Genomic DNA, 12,251 nt, shown 5'->3' with positions numbered 1-12,251 from the left:
GTTGCAGCGAACGAAAAAGATGGTAATCTGATGGTGCTATATCTGGATAATATGGTGGGTAGGGGAGAATTTCCCAACCCAACTCCATAATCTTGTGCTGCGTCAAACGTGCTGCATGCGGACGTGCATTGTCGTGGAGAAGAAGAACACCTTTCCGATTGACGAGTGAAGAGCGTTTCTGATGAAGGGCTTGATTTAAACGTTCCAGTTGCTGACTGTAGATCTCTGCATTGACAGTTCGCTGTAGATTGAGGAGTTCAAAATGAATTACTCCTTTGATGTCCCACCAAATTCAAAGCACCACTTTCTGCAGATGGAGTCCAGGTTTTGGGGTCGTGAATTACCCCTTTGATGTCCCATCAAATGCAAAGCATCACTTTCTGTGGATGGATATGGGGTCGGAAGTGTTTTTTTTTTTTCTAAGATTGAGCCATTGTTTTTGGCGTTTAATATTCGTATAGAGAATTAATTTTTCATATCCAGTGACAATTCTGTCCAAAAATGGTTCACGCGCATTACGCGCCAGAAGAGACGAAGCAACATTCACATGTTGGAAAAGATGATCATGGGAGAGTTCCTTTAGGCACCCAAACACCTTCATCATGGAGTTTTCCCATATTCCTAAGATGTTTATGTACTGTTTCATAAGAGACATGCAATTTCAGGACCATTTCACGAGCGTGTTGCCTTGGGTTAGACTCAACAAGCGTCTTCAGAACATCAATATCAATTTCGACGTGTCGGTTCTTGCTATCACAGTTTTTAAGGCTAAAGTCACCTAAAGGAAATTTGTTGAATCTTCGTTGACACTTACGAACGTTCAAAACATTTCCATAAACTTCTTTGATATTCTTTTTAGCTACAGAGGCGTTGTTTCAATTCTTGTATTCAAACAGCATTAAATGCCGAATGTGTGTCTCGTCTGGTGCTATCACTATAAAGGATTAGAGTATACTAAGTTTACACATTATGTAGGCTACACTGACGTGACCTTTAGGCAGTTTGTTTAACTATTATACATGACGTATATTTTTTGGGTGTTGGTTAATGAAAGTGTTCCAAAATAAATGTTTTGTTTTCATATAAAAGTTGTTCGGGTTTTTTCGTCTACAAAAAAAGAGACATTAATTTTTTGACGACCTGATATATTTGGTTATTTTTGCTTATGTCAGTACAGGTTGGCTGAGCTTAAACGTTCTACGCGAAAAGGATGTACCCAGTTTTATTAGCGCGTTTACGATTTTAAGTGGTTTTCATATTTAGGGAGTATTTTCGATTAGAGCCGCCAGTCGCGAAAGCAATTTTCGATTTAGTGCGGTTTTAAAATAGAAAATGGGACTCTCAAACACAGGTACGCGTGCGTGAGATGCGCCATATGCTCAGTTTATCACCTCGTAGTAGCGTTCTGTGCAGCGGTATGCTATTATTTTGAGGTATATTTAATGTTTTACATACATTTTTGATGTTTGAGTATCTAATTAATATCGTAAGATACGTTTAAAAGTTTCGATGTCCAGAAAATATTCGATCAGGAACGTATCTTCCTTTATTACATGTCTTCGTTTAGCGAGTTTTCCAGGAACGCATTAACTTAACCGCAAGAAATGGGAGATACTGGTATACGTAATCCTATAGGCCCTTGGTTAGGGCTAATGTAGATGTAGATGTATTTGACTCTATATGTGAGTAGTATGCAAAGTAAATCGTTAGTTACTTTGTTGATAACAACTTTGCTACTAGAGAAAAGTCAAGTGATTTGGAGGTAATTTGATGGTGTTGATTCCAAAAATGTTGTCAGAATTTGTCCATCGCCTCTAGATATTGTGTTATTGTAATATTTCCATATTTTATGAGCACGATGTCAAATACTATGCAATCAACTCAGTACAATATATTTATGCTGTGAAATTACGTTTACTTGAACAGATTAATGGGCAAAAAGCATACATTTTTGATAACTTCAAACATTCACTGTATTGTGTTTGTTTGTTTGTTTTGAATTTCGCGCAAAGCTACACGAGAGCTATCTGCGCTAGCCGTCCCTAATTTAGCAGTGTAAGACTAGAGGGAAGCCAGCTAGTCATCACCACCCACACCCCACTCTTGGGCTATTTTTTTACCAACGAATAGTGTGATTGACCGTCACATTATAACGCCCCCACTGCTGAAAAGGAGAGCATGTTTGGTGGGACGGGGATTCGAACCCGTGACCAGCAGATGGCGAGTCGAGCTTCCTAATCACCTGGCCATGCCGGGCCTGACTGTATTGTATTGGTGTAAAATTCCAAATATATTGTTCATATATGCTATATGTTTGCGATATAATTGTAACAAATGGCACCATTTTTTCTTCGTTCCCACACTCACCTGCTCCGCCCGGGAATCAGGAAACCCTCACGTGCTCAGTTTGCTAGAACATTCGAGAAATCTCTCGACTGAGTATGAAAGGAGCGGAGTCAGACGCCTCTCTCTCTCAGTTGCCTCATACTTACTCAATTGTTCACTTCTCCTCACTCCACGCATAGTCAAAACAAAGTCTAATATTCTTCCTCGCATCATACCCGCAATATAGTCAACTTCTGCAAAACTTTGCTTATTAAAATCATTTAAACTCTAGTTATCTATACATAAATTATTTTATATATATTTTTTAGAAAATTATTTGAAATGCTAGCTGCGTCAAGTTCAAGTAAAGTCCGAAAGTGCAAAATTTACTCAAATATAATACAGTTTTATGAAGGAAAAACATCATACACAATAAAGGTAGCTTAATACCACTATTTTAGGTGTCAAATTGATGCCCAAGAAAAGAACTGGGTGTCACATATATGTTGTACAGTTTTCACATCTGGCTTGACACAGTGGCTGAATAAGAATAGAGCAAGTATGCCAGTTACAGTTCCCATGATGTGGCGTGAGCCCAAATATAATCTAACTGACTGTTATTTTCGCATGACTAATGTTTCTGGATATTCCGGCAAAACTAAAGAATACATTAAATTTCTATATATTGTATCTGCAGTGAAACCAGTACCTCATGGGGATGGTCTTCCAGCACCACATCCATCAGCGAATTAGGAAACAGAAGATTTATCCTGCAACGAAAACAATAAATCATCTTCATCCTCTTCATCTAGTAATTCTATTCCTGTGGCATCCCAACATAAACTGTCCCATCTGATCACACAAGAAGACCTAAATAATCAGATTCATGACTTATCTCTATCATGGGGAACTTCTTGGATATCGTTTACAGCAATGAAACTTATTAGCTCTAGGAACAATAGTTTCAATTTACCGAAATCGCCATCAACGTCTTGCTTCTCGCTATAGCATGCAAGACACTTTGTGTTTCTGTACACATCTTGATGCACTAATGAAAGAATTAGGTGCTGAAAATCATCCTCAAGAATGAAGACTTTTTATCGACTCATCTAAAGTTAGTCTGAAAGCTGCATTTTTGCACAATTGGAACACTAAGTCATCGATTCCTGTTGCTCATGCTGTGAACATGAAAGAAACTTATCAAAGCATGTGGATTATATCTGAGGTCATCAAACAGATCACCATAGGAGGAACATATGTGGTGATCTAAAAATTATTGTACTCCTGCTAGGCCTGCAGAGCGAGTACATCAAACATTGTTGGTTTTGTCTCTCTGGGACAGCTGAGATGATAAAAATCATTTCAAAATGAAGGAATGGCCAGTGAAAGAGAATTACATACAAGGGAAGCAGAATACTGAGTATCAACCTTTGGTGAATCTCAAAATGTGTTTCTGCCCCACTTCATATTAAACTGTGATTCATGAAGAATTTTGTAAAAGGAATGAATAAAGATGGTAATGGTTCTAGAAATCTGCCTGACAAGTTTTCAAAAATCAGTAAAAATGAAAGGAAGTATCTCTCTCTTGTGGCACAGATTCGGGAAGAGCTGATGGATGGTGATCTTGACACAGTACTCAATCAGAAAGAACTTACTGCCAGGAAATCGTTCAAACTGGTTGTCAAAAATGTCTCAGAAAATCGCAGAGATGAAAACTATGTTGTGATGATTGATGACATGATCAACAAGTACAGGAAAATGGGGTCCAGCATGTCACTAAAGATGCACTCCTTACACTCCAACTTAGACTTCTTTCCAAATGATCTTTGTGCAGTGAACGATGAGCATGGTGAGCGCTGCTACCTACATATTTATACAATGGAACAGCGATATCAAGGACAATGGAATCCTGCGATGATGGGATATTACTGTTGGTTCTTACAGCGTGAAAATAAGAACATACACAAATGGCTCAACAAGTCAAGCAGGTATTTTGTAACAAAAAATAAAACATAATACCACGATGAAAGTTTTCAACATAGGCTGAATGTATTTTCAGTATATAATTTTATTATATTCATTGCTTTTTAAAACTGGTGTTGTTATTATTTATTGTTTTTGAACATTTTTAAATGCAATTTTCAATGAATATGTAAAGTTATTAAAGAAAAGATATTTTTACTACATAAAAGAATATTTTGAATAAATCTATCATAACTCAAAAACTAGAGGTAATCAGTAATTTTTAACATGATTTTTAGAACCAGCATCATCAAATTACTCAGAAACAGTTGAATTTTCTCTAGTAGCAGAGAAAATTATTTATTTGTTGCCCAGTGTTATTCTCCTATGAACTGTATGTCTTTATTGCAAGGGAAAATATTTTGACTATTTTAAACCTACATAATTTTCTGGGATACTTTAATGGTATGAATTAATAAACATTTGTAATGAGTCTTGCTTCCTAACATGAATAACATGGCACAGTTTTAAACGTAATTATATTTTAAAATAAAACTGGTACTTTCTTTGTTTCTAGTTTAGCACAAGGTTACACAATGGGCTATTTGTGTTCTGCCCATCACGAGTATTGAAACCTGGTTTTTAGCGTTATAAGTCTGCAGACATACCACTGTGCCATTGGGGTTGGGGGGAGGGGCTAGTACTTTGTCAGAAATGTCATTGTCTGTGATTGGGTTCTTGTCAATTGTTGTCGTGCTTTGCCAGCTATTTTTTGAAAAGTAGTGAAATCAGCCATTCACTTCAACAGAAGTAGATATAGACATCAAGAGCTACTGCCTGGTTTTGTCAATACAGTATAATTATCTTTAAGTGAAATAAATGTACCCAGTCTCCATTTGTTTTTGGTGGAGTTTGACTTGTTTATGGTCTACTTATATTTCTTAAGAACATTGTGTTTTGCGGATTTAGTAGTTACCTGACGATGTCAGGTTTACCTGGGAATTCAACACCATGAACATTGCTTTTGAAAATAATCGTATTAGCCATACATTAACCACTTTTTGTTTCGCTCAAAGTTGCACACCTGACACCTGCTTATTGAAAAAGTAAGCACGTACAAAATACCTGCTTTATATTAAAATCAACCATACAATATTTGTATCGCGTACTATCTTACAAAGCTTCAAGCAAAACATGACTAATAAGATCACCAACTGAACGGAAAACATAACAATTATATTTTTGTTTTAAGAGTAATGTGTATGCAAAATAGCTGTAGGAACATTGCAGATATGTGTACTATAGCATTCATAGATCATAATGTGTTTCTGTCTACAATGAATACTCCAAACTTATATAAGCTTTTTCTTTCTTAGCCAAGTAAAAAACACATACACATTAGACTATACAATCTTTTATAGACATGCTTGTAATATCAATGTAAGTTAGTATCTAGTGAGACATAATTACCTCATCTTACTGAGACGCCTACATTTTAGTTTTCAAACTTTTGAGTTATAAGTTAATAATTAATGACTTAAAGGCATTAGAAGTCGTAAAACCTCGATTAATATTAGACCTATTTCTCGTTATTTTTATATAAACTAAATGGCTATGTACGAATATTCTAGTAACTTGGTTTACTGGTATGAGCATAAAAGCCTGTTCTGTCAAGCGTGAAAGGTCCAAGTACATTCGTCGTCTCCTCAAGCCTTTTGTTATTCTTCTATATGTCTAGGCTGAGAGAAGTTCACTCAGTAACTGGTAGATCGGCGATGGAGCCACTGTTAGCACAGAAAGTGTTGGAGGTCACGGGTGCCTAAAGGGCTGCACGAACCGAGGTAAAACCTTCTCACAGAAAAACTATGCTCATTTGGCTCCACCTCTGCAGACTGGCGCACGTAGATTGATGGCGACCCAATGACCTGAAGCGCTATTTCATCGTTTTTAGTTGCTATTTTGTCTTGACAAGTTAATCGCAGGGCACTGTACATTCCAAAGCCGCTATTAAGCCTGGTTTATAGATTTACTTTTCTCTTACTTCAGTATATTTTTTTAGTTGACTTGGCTTTGCAGTACCAATATTAGTTTACAGGTTACTGAATTAAACTAGTCTCGAAATGTAGATCATGCAGTAGAGTACGGGAAATGGTGTTATGGAACTTGTCAAGAAGGTACGTTAGTTCGAAATCAAAACTTCAATGTAAGTTTTGACAGATACGAATGGTTTCGCTGAAAGTTATCTGTAATGTTTCTTATATATATATAAACATGGCAGTGCCCTGATGTCTAACCCTAATTTTATAATGTAACTGTTTAGTATTGCATAACATACGGTTTGATAGGAGACTATAATATAAAACATCACACATGTTAAATTATATAATATGAAACAATAATTGTCAGTTTGCATTATCTATTCTTTCCTGTTCGGCAAACGATGAGGTTATTGTTTGAGAATTTTAATTTTTTCTCCTTTTAGTCCGACTTTTCTCTAAGAACTGGAGAAGTGTAAATTGAAATGTCTTTTATATATAACGTCTTTTTTACATCTTATATTAGTATTGTATTTTTAAGTTTAGAGTTTACCAGTGATTTAAACAACTGTTTAAAGCCACATTGAAGTAATATCCCAACTATTAAACGTTTGTTACTCGAAACATAAGCAAGGAATTATTATAATAAACATAGCTTCCCTCGTCTATTATCTACTTACGTTGCTGTATTTCTACACTAGACCGAATACGTTTTACCTTTCACAATGAATATTTTAACTGAATAACATTAAACAAATCTAAACACACTTAGAGTGTTTTTTTTATATCTCATGCTAGACGAAAATGATACTAGGTACTAAACAAAAAATATTGCAGTAAATTGTAGGCAACTGAGTGTTTTCTAGTTTTTGAGGGTATTTTAATGACTCCCAAATTATTAATATGTGACTTACATTCTGTTCACTAGAAAATACTAGAATTTCAGAATCAATGCTTTTTTTTAACCGACTGTTTTAATCAAAGTCTTTTCTGAAATTGTAAAATGAATAATGTATTTCTTGCACTATCTTGAAATTATGTTGTGAATGTCACGAATCGAGAATGACTTTTTATTTTTAATTAAATTTTTCAAAAGGTTTGTTTCGTTTAAAATGTCTGATGTAGACATTTACTTCTTCGATTTCAAAGAACACGGAATCGAATTAGACATATTTTAACTCCATATTCTCAGCTCGTTCTATTAATATAGTCCTTGATTTGGGTAATTTTATAATTGTTTTTTCGTTGAAAAAATTGAATGAACCAATTATTGGTGTCCTCAATTCGTGAGTTACGTGAGACTGATTTCCTCAAGCTTTTCGTGTGTGTGCGCTCGTGACAGAACGAAAGACCCAGCCTAACAAGCCATGCGGAACTTGCCAAGCCCATCAGCACGATTTGCATTGCAAACTGTCAAACTTAATGGTTGATGGTGTCAAAGGGCAGACGTCTTCATTTAGTCAGTGGTAGTGAAGAAAACATTAGTATAGTGTGGAATGAAGGAGAGGTGGCAAGACCATTTAATATCCTTCAAGAATTTTACCTCTACCTTGTGAGTTATTAACTTAATTCATATGTATGAATTCCTCCTTGTGTTACCTGGGAACGTAAAATAAAACGGAATAGAAAATAGAAAATTAGCGAGTGTAGGTTGATGAGAAATGAAATCCAGTTTTTTAGAATCAACGTGTTTATGTCTAGTCAAACAATAGGTTTCAAAAAAGTTTGTTTTTTCTTTCGAGAAAGACGTGCTTACACAGAAAACTTGAAGAAATGCATCATGTCGATTATGGATGTTTTCTTTGCACATACTTGTTGTAGTATCTTACATATTCAGTGTAGACGGAGACTCCTGAGAATGTTTTTTTTTTTAACAAAGCAATATAAAGCAACTTGGCATTAGTCAAACTGCTTCATTTTCTTCATGCTCTGTAAAATTGATTTTACATTCAGTTTAATTCTTAATTCACCACATCACATTTTGTTCAATGTAACTCCACGATGATTATTTGATGAATTAGGAGTAAAATGCAATTTATACAGGGTACTTAGGTTTGTAAAGTCAATTTTACTGCATATAAGTAAAATAATGCAATGTGAGTAATGCCGAGTTGCTTTATTTTACCACGTATATGATATATTCCTACTATTTGAGATCAAGTAGATTTTTTTATATTCAAGCATTTTTTCATGTATTTCACGTATTTTTGTGTATTGAATCAACGGAAAACACTTACACTGTAATCATTATCGTATCACTAGACATTAAAAGGCAAGCAATTCCTACAGAGAAGTAATAGGCAGATCAGGATATTGCTAATATTACTTTCATTACCAAATAGTTACATGGGATTGGAAAGTATGTTACTTTTAAGGACGATAGCGGGTCCAGCATGGCCAGGTGGTTAGGACGTTCGACTCGCAATCTGAGGGTCACGGGTTCGAATCCCCGTCCCATCAAACATGCTCGCCCTTTCAGCCATGGGGGCGCTATAATGTGTCAGTCAATCCCACTATTTGTTGATAAAAGAGTAGGCCAAGAGTTGGCGGTGGGTGGTGCTGACCAGCTGCCTTCCCTCTAGTCTTACACTGCTAAATTAGGAACGGCTAGCGTAGATAGCCCTCGTGTAGCTTTGCGCAAAATTAAAAACAAACAAACAAACAAGAACGATAGCGTGTGAGAAAGAGCCAGAAAAAGCAGTGACAGCGAATAACACTCTCGCTCTAAGCTGATCTATGCGAAAAATTTGTGAGAACAAGAGTCGCCGGAGGAAGAGTAGGGAAGTACTTTTTATATTTCTTTAATCGAAATTCTTTCTAATTCACTGCAGATTCAGCATACTTTCTAATAATAAATATTTATTTGCAACTAAAAATAAGTAACTGCTTCAAATAAGAAAACGCAGCTTGAATTACTATCTTCATGCTTCTTGCGCTAGGATTAGTATACATATCGAAATATCTACAAGAAATAAAATAAGGAGCCGTTGACCGTGATCACTAGGTACTCCCTTGGAAGCGCTCAGTCCAGCATTCTTTATTGCACTTGGCAAGATTAAATTTTGGAGTCGCTTCCTTTATCGGCGAATAATAGCAAAACACGAGTTATTTTAAAGCAAATTTTGCATTTTCGACAATTATGTTTTGTGAAGTTGTGTACACTGTACTTTTCTTTTCATATTCATCCACTTAGAAAAAAGAGCACTTCAACAAATGATATTCTGTTGCCGACAAAGACTAGGGTTACTAAAAAAAATTTATAAGGTTTCTGTAAAAATTCACGCGGCACTAGAATCAAAAGTAGGCAAAGCTAGTGATTGAAATTGTGCATATTTGTTTTAGTGGCGCATAATGTTCAGAATGAACCAAAGATTTGCAATTTTCTTATTCTGGGGAAGAGCAATAAGTATTAATATTTCATACATATGAGAAAACTATGTAACCAAACAAAACAACAAAAACATCAAAAAATTATAACTACAGTGGCATTATACTTTTCATAAGACCTTTGAATTAGGCTTATTATATTTTGAAACACTACATTCTTTATATAGTCCCTTAGTTTGTTGTATCCCAGTAAGTCTGAAGAGTTCTGGATTTAGCAAAATGTGTCGTCGACAATGTGTATGACGAATATAGTGTGATTCCAATGCTATTGTTATACATCTTCTAATTCTATACAGAGAATGTAGTGTTTAAAAACAGTATGGACCTAGCACTAATGTCTTATGACAAGTATAATTATAAACATGATTCGACAACTTGCAAAAGGAGTTCACACCATAACTACTGTGGTTTTGTTTGCTTTTTTTATCTTGGCTAATGAAACTAACGTATTATTTGGTAAAAACAGTGAAGATGTGTTTCCTTCTTAGATAAAAAATAACAATATAACTCATAGGTTTTAACATCCTGTACTTTTACAATTATGACAACCGATTGAACTAATGCATACTCCATGTTCTTTCTTCAGCAAAATATTATATTTCTGTTTTGTTTCATAAAATGAAATTCTGTTTTCCGAGTTTGGGGTGCATATCTCTTTATCAGAAACAACTAGTTTTACTCTGAAGGAAGCTATAGTTTTAAACGGAATCAATCTCAATTATCTTAATAAGGCCTAGTAAATTTGTGGTTCATGTTATTACAAAAAATCTTACCAGTAAAATGAATATCATTTTATGTAAATGCTGTGTGGGACAGTTGTTACAGTGTATACTAGAATACATTATGGGAGGAATCAGACGTGGATATACCACTGAACACGCTACGTACTTTCAGCTGTGAACGTGTTTTAAAAATGACAGTCAGTTCCGATATTCGTTACAAAGTAGCAGTGTAGGCAGTGGCTGCTGCTTTTGTTTGTTTGTAATTAAGCATAAAGCTACACAATGGGCTATCTGTGCTTTGCTCACTACTGGTATCGAAACCCGGATTCTAGCGTTGTAAATCCGCAAATATACTGCTGTGCCACTGCTGCTGACTAGTTACCTTCCATCTTGTTAGTAGTTCTAAATTAGGAACAGATATGCCCGAAACTTTATTTATCCTATGGTGCACCAACCTATGTGTTTCTTGTGGTGCTGTTTAGATTGAAAATACCACATAAAGTAAAAACATAATGATATTATATTAGTAAAAGGATTTGGACGTATGGGTGTGGTCTGGCTCTGTTGTAGAGCTTGGGTGTTCAGATCTTGAGCGTTGAGTTTGAATCCACGCGATACTACAGATTATTCCCCGCTCTTACAGTTATGGAAGCGTTATAAGATTAACAGTCGATTTCTTAGCATGGATGATGGTAGGTAGGGTGCTGCTGACTGATTACCTTGCCTTTGATCAGTAGTTCAAAATAAGGGATGGCAACAGTTAGCCCTCATAGCTTTGTCATAAATATAAAACAGTATTTTCATGTTTTTGCACAACATGTTTAAAATTGTGCATTGGAATACAAAGAAACATCAGTTTAAAGTATCTGGGAAATAGCATCTTATATGTCACAGATTAGACGAAAAAAAAACACAAAACATTTATGTTGCTATTGTATATTTAAAAACCTGACCAAAAACAAATTTTTCTCATTAATCATTATGAAACTTAATAAATTGGCAGTTTTTGAATATGGTTTCTAGGAAGTTTGTAGTCGGAACACTATTTATATAAGACATTTTTTTACAATAACAGTTTTCTATGGTGTGAACGCCTTTTTCAATTTGGCGAAGCATATTATAATTATATCTATTTGACATAAAATATTAGTATTAGGCCTATTATCTTTTCTTAACACCACATTATTTATCTAGTCCCTTTGTTGTATCCCAGTAGGCCTGAAGAGCTATGGATTTCGGGAAATGCGTCGTCGGCAATGAACATGGTGAATATAGTGTGGTTGAAACACTATAATTATACATATTCTAAATATTGAAAATCTATAAGATACTAGATAAAGAATGTAGTTTTAAAGGTATAAGAAGCCTAATACTAATGTCTTATGAAAATATATAAATATGTTGTGGAATGTCACCCGTGACACGTGGATGGATTTTCCCAATGTTCTTTGCATTTGTGAACTCCCTCCCGTTACAAGACGCTGCACTGTGCTTACCACAGCTAGTGTACGACCTGTTGCATATCTTTTTCTGGACGTTCTGGTGCCTCAATTGATCCATATTCTTTTGTTTTATAATGTCATTCAGTACAAAGGATATAACCCTCTTGTACATTGTAAATCCCAGAAATGAGCCAAAAGCCTTCCCAAAGGTATCACACTACCAATGAAACGTCATACAATATCACAATTAATTCTAATACATGCCGTTCCACCGTGATTTGATAGCGCTTGTGGTTATATAACACACTTGAGCCCGGCATAGCCAGGTGGTTAAGGCACTCGACTCGCAATCTGAGGGTCGCGGGTTCGAATCCCTA

General features: G+C 35.4%; 1 protein-coding gene across 1 annotated transcript in view; it reads left to right on the top strand.

Annotated features, from left to right (window-relative positions):
• Positions 1 to 6,307: 6,307 nt before the first annotated feature.
• The window catches only part of LOC106473372 (brother of CDO-like), a 114,938-nt gene continuing 108,994 nt past the window's right edge, over positions 6,308 to 12,251 (top strand). The window contains exon 1 of the mRNA XM_022402831.1: positions 6,308 to 6,461. Coding sequence (XP_022258539.1) covers positions 6,444 to 6,461 — 18 coding nt within the window. The 5' untranslated portion in view covers positions 6,308 to 6,443. The remainder of the gene's footprint in view (positions 6,462 to 12,251) is intronic.

This window comes from Limulus polyphemus, unplaced genomic scaffold (genome assembly GCF_000517525.1).
Source record: "Limulus polyphemus unplaced genomic scaffold, Limulus_polyphemus-2.1.2 Scaffold129, whole genome shotgun sequence".
NCBI lineage: Eukaryota > Metazoa > Arthropoda > Merostomata > Xiphosura > Limulidae > Limulus > Limulus polyphemus.
Note: the sequence above shows the minus strand (reverse complement) of the source record. Positions and strands in the feature narration are given on the sequence as shown.